The 18330-nt window shown below is 44.3% G+C and overlaps 1 protein-coding gene across 1 annotated transcript in view; it reads right to left on the reverse strand.

Annotated features, from left to right (window-relative positions):
• arih2 (ariadne homolog 2 (Drosophila)) overlaps positions 1 to 18330 on the reverse strand; it is a 101249-nt gene that overhangs the window by 76134 nt on the left and 6785 nt on the right. Inside the window, exon 2 of the mRNA XM_070895600.1 lies at positions 7230 to 7568. Coding sequence (XP_070751701.1) covers positions 7230 to 7463 — 234 coding nt within the window. The 5' untranslated portion in view covers positions 7464 to 7568. The remainder of the gene's footprint in view (positions 1 to 7229; positions 7569 to 18330) is intronic.

Genomic DNA, 18330 nt, shown 5'->3' on the forward strand with positions numbered 1-18330 from the left:
ATCCCATGGCACTATTTTGAAGAGCAGGGGAGTTATCCCAGGTGTCCTGACCAATATTTACCCCCAAGCAACAAAAAAAGGTTTATCTGTTCATCACATTGCTGCTTGTGGGAGCTTGCTGTGCACAAATTAGCTGCCACATTTCCCATATTACAACAGTGACTACACTCCAAAAGTACTTCACTGGCTGCAAAGCATTCGAGACATCCGTTGGTCATTAAAGGCGCTATAGAAATGTAAGTCTTTCTTTCTTTGCTCTTGTGGCTGGCATCCTCCGTTTACATACAGCACAGAAGCAGGCCATTCGGCCCAACAAGTCTGTTCTGTTTACACCGTTTACACGGTGATTCCATTGCACTTATGTCAACGTGACGCCGGCGAAGCAGGAACAGATCCTAGGAACTTCCCAACCACTATGGGGTCCTTCTTGCACCCCTCAATAACCTCTTCCGCCCTCCCCAGTTTGGTAACCTCTGCACGAAGCGATCAACGGAACGAAGATCAGAGTTAGAAACTCCACAAGTCTGAGGTATGTATGCATGCTGCTATTTGAGTGTCTGAGCCTTCATGTTGTTTTGCTGTGATGTCTGATAAAACCATTGATCTTTTGCATTGCATCTATTGCTCTCTTAATTGATTGCAATCAGGTTGTCAGACATGACAATGTTACTGCAATTAGCAAACCAGAAACAATTAGCTTTTTATTTGAACAATGGATTTTCTTACCACAGAAATGTGACACTGTCTACTGTTTGATCTATAAACCACAGTACTCCAGCTTTTCTTCAGTGCGGGGTTTTATACTTTGCTTCACAACCTGCATCGATTACTGCAGATAGAGTGGGCCTTCTGCCAAAGCATCTCTTAATCAAGCCTTTGGGAATTGCACAAGAGCAGCATAGTCCATCTCTGACAATTTCCCACCCATGTGGAGAAATAGTTTGTTCTCCCCCCCCACCCTTGATGCATGGTCAGGGTGGGCGGAGGGAATAGTGAAGATGAAATCTCACCTCAAGATTATATCTGAGGTCTGAGGTAAATCATTATAATCTGGAGTCAGATGTAACAGAGGCTCTAAACTAAAAGGCAACAGAAACTTCAATGTATTTCACCACATCAATCACTTGGCTCAACAAATAAAAATGCCTGAAGCAAGTATGGCTTCTTTTTTCAAAATATGCAACATCTTAAGTGCTCAATATGACTGGGGGTTGAGTAGGAGGAGGAGGGAGTCACTTTGGCTTCATCAGATTTGATGCTTTGTGCACCGCTGTGCCTCAATCCATTGCCTGTCTGGCTCAGAGATGTTAGAATCAAAAAATTGTACAGCACAGGAGGCCATTCAGCCCATCGTGTCTGTGCCGGCCGGCTCTTTAGTAGAGCTTGCACACTTGCCTGCTCTTTTCCCACAGCCTTGTAAATTTTTGCACCTTCAAGTATATATCCAATTCTCTTTTGAAAGAGACTATTGAATCTGCTGCCACCACCCTTCCATTTCAGTGTATTCCTGATCACAACTCAGAATTAAAAAAATGTTTCTTTATGTTGTCTATGGTTCTTTTGCTAAACACCTTAATATGTGTTCTCTGGTTACTGACCCCTCTGCCATGGAAACAGTTTCTCCTTACTTACTCCATCAAAATCCTACATGATTTTCGACATCTCTTATCAAATTTCCTCTTAACCATCTGTCCTCTGAGGAGAGCAACCCCAGCTTCTCCCACCTCTCCACATAACTGAAGTCCCTCATATCTGTATCATTCCAGTAAATCTCCTCTTCTCCCTCTCCAAGATCTTGGTATCCTTTCTTAAGTGTGGTGCCCAGAACGGGGAATACCATACTCCAGCTGAGGCCCAACGGTTTAGCATAACTTCCTTGCTTTTGTACTCTATTCCCCTATTAATAAAGCCAAGGATCCACTATGCTTTAACAGCCTTCTCAACTTAGCCTGCCACCTTCAAAGTTTTGTGTACATTAACGCCCAGGACTCTCTGTTTCTGCACCCCTTTAAGATTGTACCATTTAGTTCATATTGCCTCTCTGCATTCTTCCGACCACAATGCATCACTTTACACTGCTCACCGTTAAATTTCATCTGCCATGTGTCTGCCCATTTTACCAGTCTGTCTACATCCTCCTGAAGTCTGTTACTATCCTCCTCATTGTTTACGACATTTGAGTTTTATGTTATCTGCAAATTTTGAAATTATGCCCTGTCCAGGTTATTAATATATATCAAAAAGAGCGATGGCCCCAATACCAATCTCTGGTGAACACTTTCCTCCAGTCTGAAAATAACTGTTCACTACCACGCTCTACCTTCATGAACGCTCACCATTACTTCAAAGAACTTGATCAAGTTAGTCAAACACAATTTGCCTTTAACAAATCAGTGCTGACTTTCATGTTGACAAAGCCCCCTCTCTTCCCTCTTGCTCAGCGTGAAAAGAAAGACTTGCATTTATATAGCACCTTTCATGACCACCGGATATCTCAAAGTGCTTTACAGCTAATGAAGTACTTTTGGAGTGTAGTCACTGTTGTAATGTGGGAAATGCAGCAACCAATTTGCACAAAGCAAACTCCCACAAACAGCAATGTGATAATGACCAGATAATGTTTTTGTTATGTTGATTGAGGGATAAATATTGGCCCACGACACCAGGGATAACTCCCTGCTCATCTTTGAACTAATGCCATGGAATCTTTAACATCCACCTGAGAGCAGACATCGGTTTAACGTCTCATCCGAAAGATGGCACCTCCGAAAGTGCAGCGCTCCTTCAGCACTGCACTGGAGTGTCAACCTAGATTCATGTGCTCAAGTCCTTGCCAGGGAATACTAGTTAGGCAGCAGAGCCAACACCAACATCCACAGAACAGGTGAAAGGACTACTTGAATTACAGGACCTGCAAGTGGCATCACCTAAATCACGAGATTCTTGTGGAGAATGATAGACACAAAACTGTGTCTCACCAATCTGTGGAGCATTCATGACCATGAACCATAAAGCAAGGCACTTCTGGACAGTTACACCCTCAACAAATAACTAGCGAGAATATATTGACCAAAATTAAGATAAAGATTAGCATAGTTAGTATAACATAAGAAATAGGAGCAGGAGTAGGCCATTTGGCCAGAGTGTGCCGCCATTCAATAAGATCATGGCTGATCTGATCATGGACTCAGCTCCACTTCCCTGCCCACTTCCCATAACTCTTTACTCCCTTATCGCTCAAAAATCTGTCTATCTCCGCCTTAAATATATTCAATGACCCAGCCTCCACAGCGCTCTGGGGCAGAGAATTCCATAGATTTACAACCCTCTAAGAAATTTTTCCTCATCTTAGTTTTAAATGGGTGGCCCCTGATTCTAAGACTATGTCCCCTAGTTTTAGTTTCCCCTATGGAGTAGAAATATCCTCTTTGCATCCACCTTGTCGTGCCCCCTCATTATCTTATATGTTTTGATAAGATCACCTCTCATTCTTCTGAACTCCAATGTGTATCGGCCCAACCTTCTCAATCTATCTTGATAAGTCAACCCCCTCATCTCCGGAATCAACCTAGTGAACCTTCTCAGAACAGCCTCCAATGCAAGTATATCCTTCCTTAAATATGGAGACCAAAACTGTAGGCAGTACTCCAGGTATGGCCTCACCAATAACCTGTACAGTATATGCAGAGACTGTCAGGGATTAAAAAACATTTCACAACTAGATTTTGAAACACATTGGTCACTTAAAGATTATTATTTAAGATTAAAGCATCACTGGTCAGTAGTTGAGAACCTCCGGAATAGATGTTGGAAATCAAAACAAGACAAATAATGCCGCAATTGTCAATCAAGCTCTAATTTATGATGTGAATATTTCTTGTGGATTGAGAGAAGTGTTCAAGTTTCATGCACTTACTCCACACAGGTCCAATTCAGACAATAAATGTGGGACACACAATTTTTGTACATAAAATATCAGAACAGGTAGATTGAAAAATAGTGCCTCAATCACAACTGACTACGAGAGCATTGTAGTAAGCAGAACATGTAAAATGGAGACAGATCAGTCACATTTCTGTGCCACATATTAACTCCCTGCATCATGGGATGGTAGATTCCAGTTTGGAATTGTTCTCCATTAGACAGAAGTTCCCTATTTCAACAATGCTAACTTGGAAAGACACAGCTGTGGTTTAGCACTTCCCCAGAATGGGAAAAATAAAAAATAAGACGACATTCACTCAGGCCTCAGGAAAGTATCAAAGTGGATAAAATGAAATCGGACAAAGGATAACCATACATCCTCGGTTTAATTAGGGTATCACACATCGCAAAGATACTCCACAATAATCAAGGGGGTCTCGATGAATTGGTTAAGATTATATCATACCCCACCATTAGCAATGTGGGATCTGTTATGCCGCAAGTTTCAAAAGCATTGTGCTGCATTTATTTAAACGTGAACTTGAAGAGGAAAAAGAGGGGTGCGTTGAAGGACTAGTTTAATGAATCTTTAGTGGTCATGAAAAGGAAGCTGCTTGATGTAACTAACAATAAGGCCAGTGGTTTTCTATTTTAGGCAGAATGAAATGGAAATCGCAGTACGCAATCCCCCAAATACTGGAACAAAACCCATAGACCTTGAATTTGACTTATTCAATTACCACAGCCCTTTCATTGACCAAGTGGCACCATAACATGGTCCCATCAGATCCCGCTGGTTTCCCATCTAGAGGTAATAAATATCCATGTATTGTAACAGAATACCAAAAACAAATGATCTGAATTAAATTCATCCCATGTTGCCACTCAGTTTGAAGGGAGACTTAATACAACTGGAGATTGAGTTGGAAATAAAGAGTTGGATTTCACAGCCACTGGACCTCCGAAAGCGCTTTACAGCCAATGAAGTACTTTTTGAAGTGTAGTCACTATTGTAATGTAGGAAAAGCAACAGCCAATTTGTGCATAGCAAGCTCCCACAAACAGCAATGTCATAATGACCAATCTATTTTTCAGTAATGTTGATTGAGGGATAAATATTGTCCCCAGACACCGGGATAACTCCCCTGCTCTTCTTCAAAATTGCACCATGGGATCTTTAATATTCACCTGAGAGAGCAGACTGGATCTCCATTTAACATCTCATCCGAAAGACAGCACCTCTGACAGTACAGAGCTCCCTCAGTACTGGACTGGAGTGCCAGCCTAGATTTTTATGCTCAAGTTTCTGGAGTGGGACTTGAACCCACAACCTTCTGACTCAGAGGCGAGGGTGATACCCACTGATCCACGACTGACACTGAGTGGGAGGGAGTCGCATGCAACAGAAGATCAAGTGTGGTATCTCAGACTGAATAAAGTCTTACTGCATGAAGCTTCGGGATTTTACTGGCCTTTGAAGGATCGCATTGTGATTTTGGCCATTTTGTCTTGGGTGAAACGCAAACCAATTGCCTCGTTCTTTTTCTTCCTTCCCACCCCACAGGCTCTAGTGTTCTCTCTGACGTTTCAGTCACTGAAAAATTAAACAGAGCTGTGGTGACACCACTGAACACAACACTGCCAGTAGAAGGGTTGCACCTTTTCAAATTCATTCTCAGGATTGGAGTGTCGCTCTCAAGTCCGGCATTTATTGCTCATCCTGCGACAGAGTGAATGGCTTACTCGGTTACTTCAGAGGGCAGTTGAGAGTCGACCACATCAGTATGGGACTGGAATCACGTATAGGCCCAGACTGGGTGAGGACGCCAGGTTTCCTTCCCTGAAGGACACTAGTGAATCAGTTGGGGTTTTACAGTTTTCACTGTCACTTTTACAGATACCAGCTTTTTATTTTCAGGTTTTTATTATTTTTTTTTAAAAATATAAACTGAATTCAAATTCTCAAACTGCCATGGTGGCATTTGAACTTGTGTTCTCTGTATTACTAGCCCTGTAACATAACCACTACACTACTATACCTGTTACCCACAGCATTTGACTTCTCGGATATAATTTCTAATTATTTCAAACAATCAAAGACCATTATATATGGTGTTCAAATCAACTGGTTTAACCTCATTTTCCTGTCCCTAGGCTCCAAAAAGCAATACATGTCTTTTGATCACACCTCTTCTAAAAACACCCAAGAAACAAAATACGTGTATTTAAAAACATTTCAACTGAAAGCAAAACGTGAGCAAGCATAAACAGACCCAGGATCAATGTTACCCAGTCAGGTGCAGCATGGCCATGCACCAATCGCGAGGTCCTGCGCAGGCCGCTCACCAGCTGCTCCGCTGGAAGAGATATGGCACATACTATACAGCCGTGCCGCAAAGTTAAAGGGAAAAAAATTAGAGGGAACATGGCCCAGGATACAATAAAAATTCAGATCGAGGGGACCGTAAAATGCAACACCCAAGTAGCCCCTCTAAAGTGTTTTATTGACCACAAGCCCCGAGGGTATGACATATGCCCCAACATCCATTTACCATGATGTACCCCCAGTATCTCCAATAATCTGCTTGGTGTACAACATGCGCAGTTATGCTAGATGTGTAACCTGGTTAGTCCGGCACCACATATGTTACACTGCCATACAGAGGTATGTGCAGCACTGTCTGCTCACCATGTTGGGTACGTTGCCAGCAATAGTAACTTTCAAAAGAGAAGCGGATTTATACAAGAGAAAAAATTTAACCGAGTCAAGGGGAAAGATCTGGGGGAGTGGGACTAACTGGATAGCTGTTGCAAAGAGCCAGCATTAGATAGCTATTTCAAAGAACCGGCACAGGGTCGAATGGCCTAATTCTATGCTGTGTCAGCTGCAAGATTACCACTTAAGGGACAAGGAGAGGGCAGAGAGAGAAAAATAACCGGCAACTTTCCCAATGCTGATTGCCATCCAGAAACACCGACTGCAAAGTGCGCATGTGTGGGAATCACGTGAGGGCAGGAATCAACTCGAACAATGTATAGTCAAATAGCCTGCCAACACCGACACAGTTCATATGTGACTAAGTGCCAGTTGGACTGCTGCCACCCAAGGAACTATACCACAGCAAGAGTTTGTTTACAAAGGGTGGAAACTAGACTAGAAATTATTTTGCTCAAATTAAAATTAAAATGAGCACGACTCATTACATGAGCTTGAGTTCTTCTCATTTTCGAAAGTTAGTCCCCTAACATTTGGAAATGGTCAACATTTGTCAGAAATATGCACTCAACTTCTTCTAAAGGCTTACCTTTAGAGCATCTGCCATGGTGTCAACTTGTTCGTTTAGTACATTCTCGGACTCCTTGTACGTCAGACATGTAAATTGATATTCCTCTGGATCGAAGGAGTCTGCACCTTGCTGCTCCACATCGCTTGCTACCCCTTCGTAATAGTCACTCATATCGACCTGATCTTCCTCCTCAGAGTCTCCATTATAGTCATCATTACTATCAGAACTCTGGCTATTCATATCCACCGACATGGTCGCAGCTGTGAGAATACACCACAAACTTTACCAAACCCAAAAATAAAATGCAGTATTTACGAGTCAGTGGTCACTTCCACTCTTCATCTGTCGTTTGGATGACTGGAAGAAAAAAAAAAGAACTGTTATTACTCAGAGGGCGGTGAATCTCTGGAATCCTCTACCGCAGAGGACTGTGGATGCTCAGTCAATGAGTATATTCAAGGCGGAGATCGGATCTTTGGGAACTAAGGGAATCAAGGGATATGGGAATCGGGCGGAAAAGTGGAGTTGAGATAGAAGTTAAGTCATGATCTTATGGAATGGCGGAGCAGGCTCGAGGGGCCGGATGCCCTACTCCTATTTCTTATGTCATGATAAATGAAAGAAAGTTACCTACAACAATAAGGTAACACTCTCTTTTATTTCCTTCCCTCATCTCCTGAAAGCATTGATATGTACTGGTCACAGTATCACAGAAATTTACAGCACAGAATGAGGCCATTCAGTCTGTGTCAGCTGACAAAGAGCAATCCAGCCTAATTCCGCTTCCCAGCTATTGGTCCGCAGCCTTGTTGGTTACGGCACTTCAAGTGCCTTTCCAAGTACTTTTTTTTTTTTAAAGTGTTGAGGATTTCTTCCTCTGCCACCTTTCAGGCAGTGAGTTCCAGATCCTCACCAACCTCAGGGTGAACAAAGTTCTCAACTCCCCTCTAATCTTTCTACCAATTACTTTAAATCTATGCCCCCTGGTTATTGACCTCTCTGCTATGGGAAATAGATCCTTCTTATCCATGCTATCTAGACCACTCATAATTTGATACAGCACAATTAAATCTCCCCTCAGCCTCCCCTGCTCCAAAGAAAACTCCAGCCTATCCTATCGTTCCTCATAGCCAACATTTGCCAGTCCTGGCAACATCCTCATAATTCTCCTCTGTACCCCCTCTAGTGCAATCACATCTTTCCTGTAATGTGGCGACCAGAACTGTACACGGTACTCTAGCTCTGGCCCAACTACTGTTTTATACAGTATTAGCATAACCTCCCTGCTTTTATACCCTATGCCTCAGCTAAAAAGGAAAGCATCCCATATGCTTTCTTAACAACCTTACCTACCTGTCCTACTATCTTCAGGAATCTGTGGACATGCACTCCAAGGTGTTAAGCATAAACACCGGCATAGATCTGTTGGGCTGAAAACCTGTCCCGGTGATGTAAATAGTTCGTAATACTTTGTAATTAATTATGGTCAGCATACGCGAGAAAAACACCTGTCTTGATGTAGAAATGCTGCAACAATGCTCAGAGGGTTTTAATCCTGGTTTATTAGCTCTCTGGTGGTTGAATGGATGCCTGGTGCGATAGCGAGCCACCCAGACCACAATGGTCCCAGGTTACATCCACGGGATGTGTGGAGTTAGCTGATTTCAAGAGACAGCAGTTGGGATTCCAACAATTGGACTGATCGTGGGTGGGGTTGGGGTGGGGGGGGGGGGGGGGGGGGGCGGTGGGGGAAAGAGAAATCAGCTGGAGATTCTGCTCTTGATCACCATCCGATGATCTTAGTATGAGATGGCGTCAAGCAAGGATTGGGTTTGGTTGTAATGACCTTCAGGGTTGAAGAACCTAACACACCACGTAAAATCAGTTGGATTCAATGATTTCACAACTGTTTTTTAAAAAACGTTTTTAGAAACAGTATGGGAAATTCTAGAAAGGAAGGCACTTGCAAAATTCAACACCAAAGATTAATTCAGTTACATTTAGCTAAGTGTACAAGATATTGGCATGTTGTCACGAGAATTTCAGGTGTACGAGAGAGGAGAGGGTGTTCGAGAGAGCGAGAGAGAGAGAGAGAGAGAGAGAGAGAGAGAGAGAGAGAGAGAGAGAGAGAGAGAGAGAGAATTAATGGTGGCTGTGAAATTTTCGCTCAACTGCATTGGTAAACTTTCTTCCTCAACAGGGATTTCTAGAAACATAATGCGGATAGTGTGGAACTTATACTAAGTTGAAACTTGGGAGAGAATGGAGAGAGCATCTTTACCTATGTAACACTAGTGTGAAGGGCAGGTGACTAGCTGTCTGACATGCGTACTAACCATGGGAGCAGTGGGTGCTGATGAAGAGCATCACACAAGTAGAACATGGTACAACATTAATACAAGTCGGCACATGTGCGATTTTTCCCTAAAGCATATTGGTGTCAATATAATATTGTAGCACAGGGGTGGCGAGAGTCACACAATATATTCTGTGTACACTAGTGTGTTGAACGTGGAATGATAGGAAGCTGACCTTTAAACTTGTGTCCTAGGGCTGAGGGGTTAAAGACAAGCAAGGTGAATAAGGAGCAAGCTGACCTTTCCGCTCCAATCTAATCGCATGGTTTTTAATTATTTTCACCTCGCATAAGCTCACATATTGCCCTCAGGAGGTAAACACTTTGTTTTCCATGTATGTTCAGGCATCACAAGTATGCCAAGGACAGCATCAGCATTATTTGTCTACAATGTACTTCAAAAGATCAAAATTAATTTCAAAACTTTTACGTGACAAACTGTCTAGCCTCAACAGACACTACTTGCAATTTACAGTGAGCCGAGATGTCATTCATCAGCAGTCCCTCAAAATCGAGGAAGACTTGCTTCAACTCTAAAAGGGAGTTCTCAGGTGATTGTACAGACCAATACGGGAATTACAGTCTCCGTCACAGGTGGGACAGACAGTGGTTGAAGGTGGGTGGGGAGTCTGGTTGCCGCACGCTCCTTCCACTGCCTGCACTTGTTTTCTGAATGCTCTCGGCGACGAGACTCGAGGTGTTCAGTGCTCCTTCTCTACTTAGGGCGGTCTTGGGTCAAGGATTCCAGGTGCCGGTGAGGATGTTGCACTTTATCAAGGAGGCTTTGAGGGTGTCCTTGAAACGTTTTCTCTTCCCACCTGGGGCTCGCTTGCCCTGTAGGAGTTCAGAGTAGAGCGCTTGCTTTTGGAGTCTCATGTTGAGCATGCGGACGATGTGGCCCGCCCAACGGAGTTGGTCGAGTGTGGTCAGTGCTTCGATACTCGGGATGTTGGCCTGATCAAGAACACTGACGTTGGTGCGTCTATTCTCCATGGGGATTTGTAGGATCTTGCGGAGACAGCATTGATGGTATTTCTCCAGTGATTTGAGGTATCTACTGTACATGGTCCATGTCTCAGCCATACAGGAGGGCGGGTATCACTGCAGCCCCTGTAAACCATAAACTTGGTGCCAGATTTGAGGTCCTGGTCTTCGAACATTCTCTTCCTCAGGCGACCGAGGACTGCGTTGGACCTTGTCGTCTATATCTGCCTTTGCTGATAGTAGGCTCCCGAGGTATGGAAAGTTGTCCACGTTGTCTAAGGCTGCGCTATGGACTTTGATGACGGGGGGGGGGGGGGGGGGGGAAGGAGGGGCAGTGTTGTGTGGCGGGGTCAGGTTGGAGAACCTTTGCCTTACGGATGTTTAGTGTATGGCCCATGCTTTCGTACACCTCGGTGAAGATGTTGACGATGGCTTGGTGTTCAGCCTCTGAATATGAGCAGACGCAAGCGTCGTCTGCGTACTGTAGTTCGATGACAGAGGATGGGACGGTCTTGGATCTGGCCTGGAGGCGATGACGGTTGAACAGGTTCCCACTGCTTCTAGAGTTTAGTTGCACTCCAGCGGGAAGCTTGTTGAGCACGAGATGGAGCATTGCAGCGAGGAAGATCGAGAAGAGGGTTGGCACGAAGACACAGCACTGCTTGACCCCGGTCCGGACGGGGATTGGGTCTGTGGTGGATCCGTTGGTCAGGATCACAGCTTGCAGGTCGCCGTGGAGCACGTGGAGGATGGCAACAGACTTTTGGGGGCAGCCAAAACGGAGGAGGGCACTCCATAGTCCCTCGCGGTTAAAAGCGTCAAAGGAGGCCATGTACAAGGGTTGGTGCTGTCCGCTGCATTTCTCTTGCAGTTGTCGCGCTGAAGATCATGTCCGTTGTACCCCGTAGTGGGTGGAATCCGCATTGTGACTCTGGGAGGAGCTCTTCAGCCACAGGGAGAAGACGGTTGAGGAGGATTCTAGCGATGACTTTCCCAGTTGCCAACAGGGAGATTCCTCTGTAGTTGCCGCAGTCAAACTTGTCCCCTTTTTAAAAGTTTTTGTAGTTGTTTGCCATCAGTTTGTTCTAATCACCTGCCCCACACCCCCGCCCCTTTAATTGTTGCACTCAAGATGAGGCATCCACAGGTCAAGTATATGTGGTTAGCTGTTCAGGAGAACTTCCACCTCCCACCTCCCACCCGGTCTCCAGCCTCAGAAGTGCACACCTACAGCACTCGGGTAAAATGTTCTGCTTTCGCAGGCTCCCCACCCGCCCCCCTACCAACAGACATCCTGTGATATCTGAGCGAGACTGGAAACTCTGTCAAATTCTCGTTGCTTTTATGCTGTGGACCAACACCTATTCGGAACCAGATTGAGAAACTCTAAGTTTTACACAGGACCTTTACATAGAGAAGGGATTTCCATCCAATTGGTCTGCGTTGAATCTGAGCCCAGATCTCATGAGGTGAAAGGCCCCTACAACACCCACATAATCTGAGGATCAGACATTAGAACAAGTATAAGATAAAGATTGAACAGGCTGGGGCTCTTTGCTCGAGAAAAGGGAAGACAGAGGGGTGGCCTTTAAGGTTATGAAAGAGTTCAATAGGGTAGACATAGAGAAGATGTTTCCACTTGCAGGTGAAACCAGAACTAGGGGCCATAAATAGAAGATAATCATTAATAAATCCAATAGGGAATTTAGGAGAAACTTCTTTATCCAAAGAGTGGTGAGAATGTGGTACTCGTGACGCAAATAGCAGAGATGCATTTAAGGGGATGCTCAATAAGCACGAGGGAGAAAGGAATAGAAGAATATGTCGATGGGGTTTGAAGGATGTGAGGAGGCTCGTGTGGAGCATAAACAACGCAATGACTTGTTGGGCCGAATGTCCCGTTTCTGTGCTGGTATTTCTTTACAATACTTTTTAACTGAAGGAGCATTCAAAAGATTATTCAAACCATCCCAGCTCTTGTTGTTTAGGTCTGTGTAGAAGACGCACTTCCCCCTTCCTGCCTTGGTGCCAAGTTATTGGCAGTCAAGAATCAAACATCAATGGCACACCAAACAAATACTGTTCTCATTCAACTTGCCACTTACATCACAGACAAAAAAACATGTTTTCAGGGATTTAATGCAACTGACACTTGACAACTGATTTTTGATATTTCTAACTCTTGTCCATCTGTAAAGACATTTCACTTTTGTCTCTGCTGAACATGTGTAAGTTATGTTGGTGCAGCATCTCCACTGGCAGTGAGTAGCTGAGCCATACAGGCTCGGAAGGTCTCCCGTTTAATCCCTAGCTGATCCAAGTCAGATAAGGGCCCATAACTGGGCACCTGATTTCGAGAAAAGAAAACAAATGGCCTGGGATCTTCCCACTGGTTGCCACCCACTGACCTCAGTTACAAGTGCTTATGTGTGGATGCCGGATGAGGGCAGGATCAGACTCGACTGTGATGCATGGCCCAGTTGAATAGTCGGCCAACACTCACTGTTTACTTTGGCGACATACGAGAGCAACCTCCAACTGTAAGGCACAGCCCAGTTAGGAGTCAGCATCTCCGGGGGGGGGGGGGGTGGAGAAAGAGAGGGGGAATGAAGGAGAAGAAACCTGGCACGGGTTGCACTTCGAAGAATGTGAAAGATAACAGTTAATATCCAGCTGGTGGGTTAATACTGAGTGGTTGAGAATTGAAATTCCATTTATAACACTCATTCAACCTTGCACTAATTAGTACATTCATACCGACTGCAGTATTTTGTCTTTAATTATTTAGAGGAATTAATAAATTGCTAGCAGGTAAACGTTAGTTTAAAATGTATCCCTGCAAATGTTAGCAATTAAAAATAGCTGCAGTACAACTGTTTACTGTCTTTCGCATTAAACTATAATGCCTCCACAGAGCAAGGGCGATCATTTTCATAAATGTGTCCTGCTCCCAACGTCACAACACAAATTCATTTGTTTAATTGACACCGAGTCCCAGGAGATATTAACTCGCTTCTTAATCCACTGGTGGATTGCTTTGATGTCTAAGAGTTATGCATCTCATGCAATAAGCAGTAAAAATGACATCTGATTTTAGCATAAGCAATATACACCCCCCCCCCCCGACCCCGCAGTGGTAACTCTAACATGTAATGGCTGTGGGGTACCAAGAATCCAATCCAAGGGGGGCTTTTATCTCCTCTCCAGCTCCAAACCAGAAAAGGGTCCAGGCTGGGATAGAACTTGGAATCCGTCAGGCAACCCTCTCCCTCAATTTATTTAAAATCTCAATTCATTTTTTATTTTTCTGACAAATTTTTATCCTCCTCGCCTAAAGTCACCAATTCATGCTGGGATATGGTTCACGAGTGTCAGCTACTTCGGGTAAAAAGAAAGAATTTGCATTTCTGTAGCGCTTCTCACGACCTCAGGACATCCCAAAGCACTTTACAGCCAATGAAATACTTTTTGAAGGGTAGTCTTTGTTGTAATGTGGGAAACACGGTAGCCAATTTGCACACAGCAAGCTCCCACAAGCTTCCACAAACAGCAATGTGATAACGATCAGATAATCCGTTTTTAGTGATGTAGGTTGAGGGATAAATATTGGCCAGGATACCGGGGAGAACTCCCCTGTTTTTCTTCAAAATAGTGCCATGGGATCTTTTACGTCCACCTGAGGTGGCAGACGTAGCCTCTGTTTAACGTCTCATCCGAAAGATGACATCTCCGATAGTGCAGCACTCCCTCAGCACTGCACTAGAGCATCAGCCTAAATTTTGCGTTCAAGTCTCGAGTGAGAGTTGAACCCACAACCTTCTGATTCAGAGGCGAGAGTGCTACCCACTGAGCCACACCTGGTACCTTGGTCCGAGTGGCCATAAATAGCGAGAGCTGCCAGACCACTTGGCTTCAGAGCCGAGTCACCTCTAGCTCTCCATGTCCCCGATTGGCTGCTCACCAACAGGGATCACTGGACAGAATGGGAACAGTGGTTTCCCCATCCCGAGCTCAGAGCATTGAGGCCCATCGTAATTCACTCACTGCCGCCCTGACTGAGATCTCGCAGCGACAGACCAGGGATCGAACCATTTATCTGACTAAGCTGAAGGAGTTCAAATTCACAATTATTAAAACTTGAATGAAAAACAGGCAGCAAATGCATTATTCTACTGGATAATGCAGCACTAAGAAAAAAAACAAAAAAGCTTAAATACTTTGCACAAGGGTGGCAGGAAGCGAGATTACACAATGTTTCCCATCACACGGAGTTCCCAAACCCATCACGGGAAAGTGCCAAATAGAGGATAGACACTTTACATCATACGGAAAAGAAAAACACACGAGTCACCCAAGGTTGGCACCATCTCCTAGCAGCTGGTTTAAAAGCCAGACCTACACAAGTGCGAGGAACATACTGGCTAGACACAGGGAAGAGAAACTGCACTTTCCCACCCCTCTTCATCTAACCTTATCAGCATTACCATCTATTCTTCTTTCCCCTTAAATATACCGATGCTATTCACCTCAACTACTCCTTGTGGTAGCAAGTTCCACATTCTCACCATTCTCTGGGTAAAGAAGTGTCTCCTGAATTCCCTACTGGATTTATTAGTGACTGTCTTATATTTACGGTCCTTCATTCAGCTCTCTCCCACAAGGGAAACATCTCCTCTACATCTATCCCATCAAACCCCTTTCATAATTTTTAAAGATCACTATCAGGTCAACTCTCTGTCTACTCTTTTCCAGAAAGAAGAGGTTCTTATATCCAGAAGAGGAAGTAAATGAGGGGCATAATTGTAAGTAAAATGATTGTATTTAATTGTGTAACATAAAGTCATCATCATCATAGGCAGTCCCTCGAAATCGAGGAAGACTTGCTTCCACTCAAAGTGAGTTCTTAGGTGACTGAACAGTTCAATACAGGAATAACAGCCTCTGTCACAGGTGGGAAGGCAGTGGTTGAAGGAAAGGGTGGGTGGGACTAGTTTGCCGCACACTCCTTCCGCTGCCTGCGCTTGGCGACAAGGCTCGAGGTGCTCAGTGCCCTCCCCGGGTGCACTTCCTCCACTTCAAGCAGTCTTTGGCCAGGTGTCAGTGGGGATGTTGCATTTTATCAAGGAGGCTTTGAGGGTACCCCTGGGGGTCGTTTGCTGTGTAGGAATTCTGAGTAGAGCGCTTGCTTTGGGAGTCGTGTGTCAGGCATGCGAACAACGTGGCCCGCCCAACCGAACATAAAGTATTATTAATATAAAGCACAAAACATCTTCCTCCCAACCTGAATTTCTGCACATTTCTCATTTATAAAGTACCGTGCCCAATTCTGGGCTGATTCAGAAAAGCTAATTCTTTGTCCAATTCTGGGCACCATGCTTTAGAAAGGATGTGACGGCTTTGGAGAGGGTACAGAAGAGGTTTACGAGAATGGTTCCAGGGATGAGGGACTACAGTTACATGGAGAGACTAGAAAAGCTGAGGTTGTTCTTCTTGGAGCAGAGAAGGCCAAGAGGAGATTTGATAGGTGTTTAAAATCATGAAGGATTTAGACAGAATAAATAAAGGGAAACGGTTTCCAATGTCTGAAGGGTCGGTAACCAGAGGACACAGCTTTAAGGTGATTGGCAGAAGAACCAGAGGCGATACGAGGTAAAACTGCTTTACGCAATGTTTAGGATTTGGAATGCACTGCCTGATAGGGTGGTGGACACAGATTCAATAGTCATCATAGGCAGTCCCTTGGAATCGAGGAAGACTTGCTTCCACTCTTAAAATGAGTCCTTAGGTGGCTGAACAGTCCAATACAAAAACCATAGTCCCCGTCACAGGTTGGACAGATAGTCGTTGAGGGAAAGAGTGGCTGGGACAAGTTTGCTGCACGCCCTTTCCACTACAAAAGGGAATTGGATAAATACTTGGAAGAAAAACTGCAGGGATATGGGACTAACTGGATTGCTCTTTGAAAGAGCTGACATAGACTCAATGGCCCCCTTCTGTGCTGTACTGTTCTGTGAAAAAGGGGGCGGTATCTTATTTAAAGGTTTGGCTATAGTTTTGTCATAGCATAAAACTACTGAGCTTGTCAGCGAGATAAATGATCAGTGGACATGCCAGTAAACTCAACACTTCCAACAGCCGTGCACTTATCAAACCTAAAGTATGCAAAATGCACCAGATCACTTACTTAATCAAGCACCTGAAAAAGCAGACAGAAATCCTGTCATGCTTCATGATCCTTGGCAGGCTCAGATTTCAAGTCCGTTCACATATCAAAGTACTGAAACAATAAACCAAAGACCAAAAATATTCAATTTTTGTGCACGATCTTGTGCAACGGCACCAGTATCCTGAAGAAAATGTGACTGGCCACATGAATCAACTGGTTGCCCCTGGCATCCCAGGTGAAACCTGAGTCTTGACTAACATTCGATAGTCGTACACCACAGAGTGGTAGAACAAATGATCATTTGACTTTGCATTCGTGGTGTCAGTAACGCCCAAATTATGCAAGTGGTCAGAACAATGACAAATGAAATTGAGCATGGACAACTGCAAACAGCCGTGAGTAAAGTTTTAAAAATCTGGTAGATGCAGTAGACTCGACGCTCCAACCACTGCGGGCCAACCATTAAAAAAAAACAACAGAATAAGAACTGTATAAACTAAACAGTAAGAGTACAAGTGCAAAGAAGTCATGCTCAGGCTGTATACTGCTCTATTCAGACTGCATTACGTGCTATTCACAGCATGGAAACACCCCTCTGTCTTCTCTTTGAGAGAAAAAAGCCCCAGCCTGCTCAACCTTTCCTGATACCCTGTACTGCATTTCAAGTACTGTTCAGGTCACAGATATAAGGGGGATATAATTCACTCCTGAGAAGCAATTCAGAGAAGGTTCCTAGTCACAGTGCACTGATCTATGAGGAAGGATTGGAGAAACTTGGGGGCTTTCATCCTTGAAACGAGACAACTAAGCGGCACGTGCATTTATATTGCTCTCCTCACATGTAGGAAGACATCGCAGGACATTACAATAGGAAGGAAAGGGACACAGTGGGCATGAGAGTAAGAAAGAGGAGGGGAATGGAGAGGCTGGGATGGGGAACTGATACAATGGTAGAAGAGGAAGTGTTGGAATCATTGAATAGTACAGCACAGGAGGCGGCCATTCGGCCCATCGAGACTGCTTCGGCTCTTTCGAAGAGCAAGTCCCACCCCCCGCCCTTCCCCCCTATCCCTACTATTTTTTCTCCTTCAATTATTTATCCAATTTCCTTTTGAAGTCTACTATTGAATCTGTATCCACCAGCCTATCAGGCAGTGCATTCCCAATCCTAACCACTCACTGCGTAAAAAATCTTTTCCTCGTGTCACCTCTGGTTCTTTTGCCGATCACCTTAAATCTCTGCCCTCTGGTTACTGACCCTTCAGCCAGTGGAAACAGTTTCTCTTTACTTACTCTCTCTAAACTCCTCACTATTTTAAACACCTCCATCAAATGTCCTTTAAGCCTTCTCTGCTCCAAGAACCACCACCCCGGGTTTAAAGAAGCTTTTCAAAGCAGGGAAATAGATGTTAAGGCGGAGGGAATTGAGGAGAGAATTTCAAAGAACAGGAGCAGAGTAGCTGAACAAGCAGCCAACACACAGCCGGACAAGGCCATGGAGAGATTTGAAAACAGGGATAAGATTTTTGAGATACACACTGGCAGAGATTACCAGTAGAGGCAGAAGATAGTGTAAGGATTTAGAAATTGACATCTTTTGCTGTCTACTTATG

Source organism: Pristiophorus japonicus, chromosome 12 (assembly GCF_044704955.1).
Source record: "Pristiophorus japonicus isolate sPriJap1 chromosome 12, sPriJap1.hap1, whole genome shotgun sequence".
NCBI classification, from domain to species: domain Eukaryota; kingdom Metazoa; phylum Chordata; class Chondrichthyes; family Pristiophoridae; genus Pristiophorus; species Pristiophorus japonicus.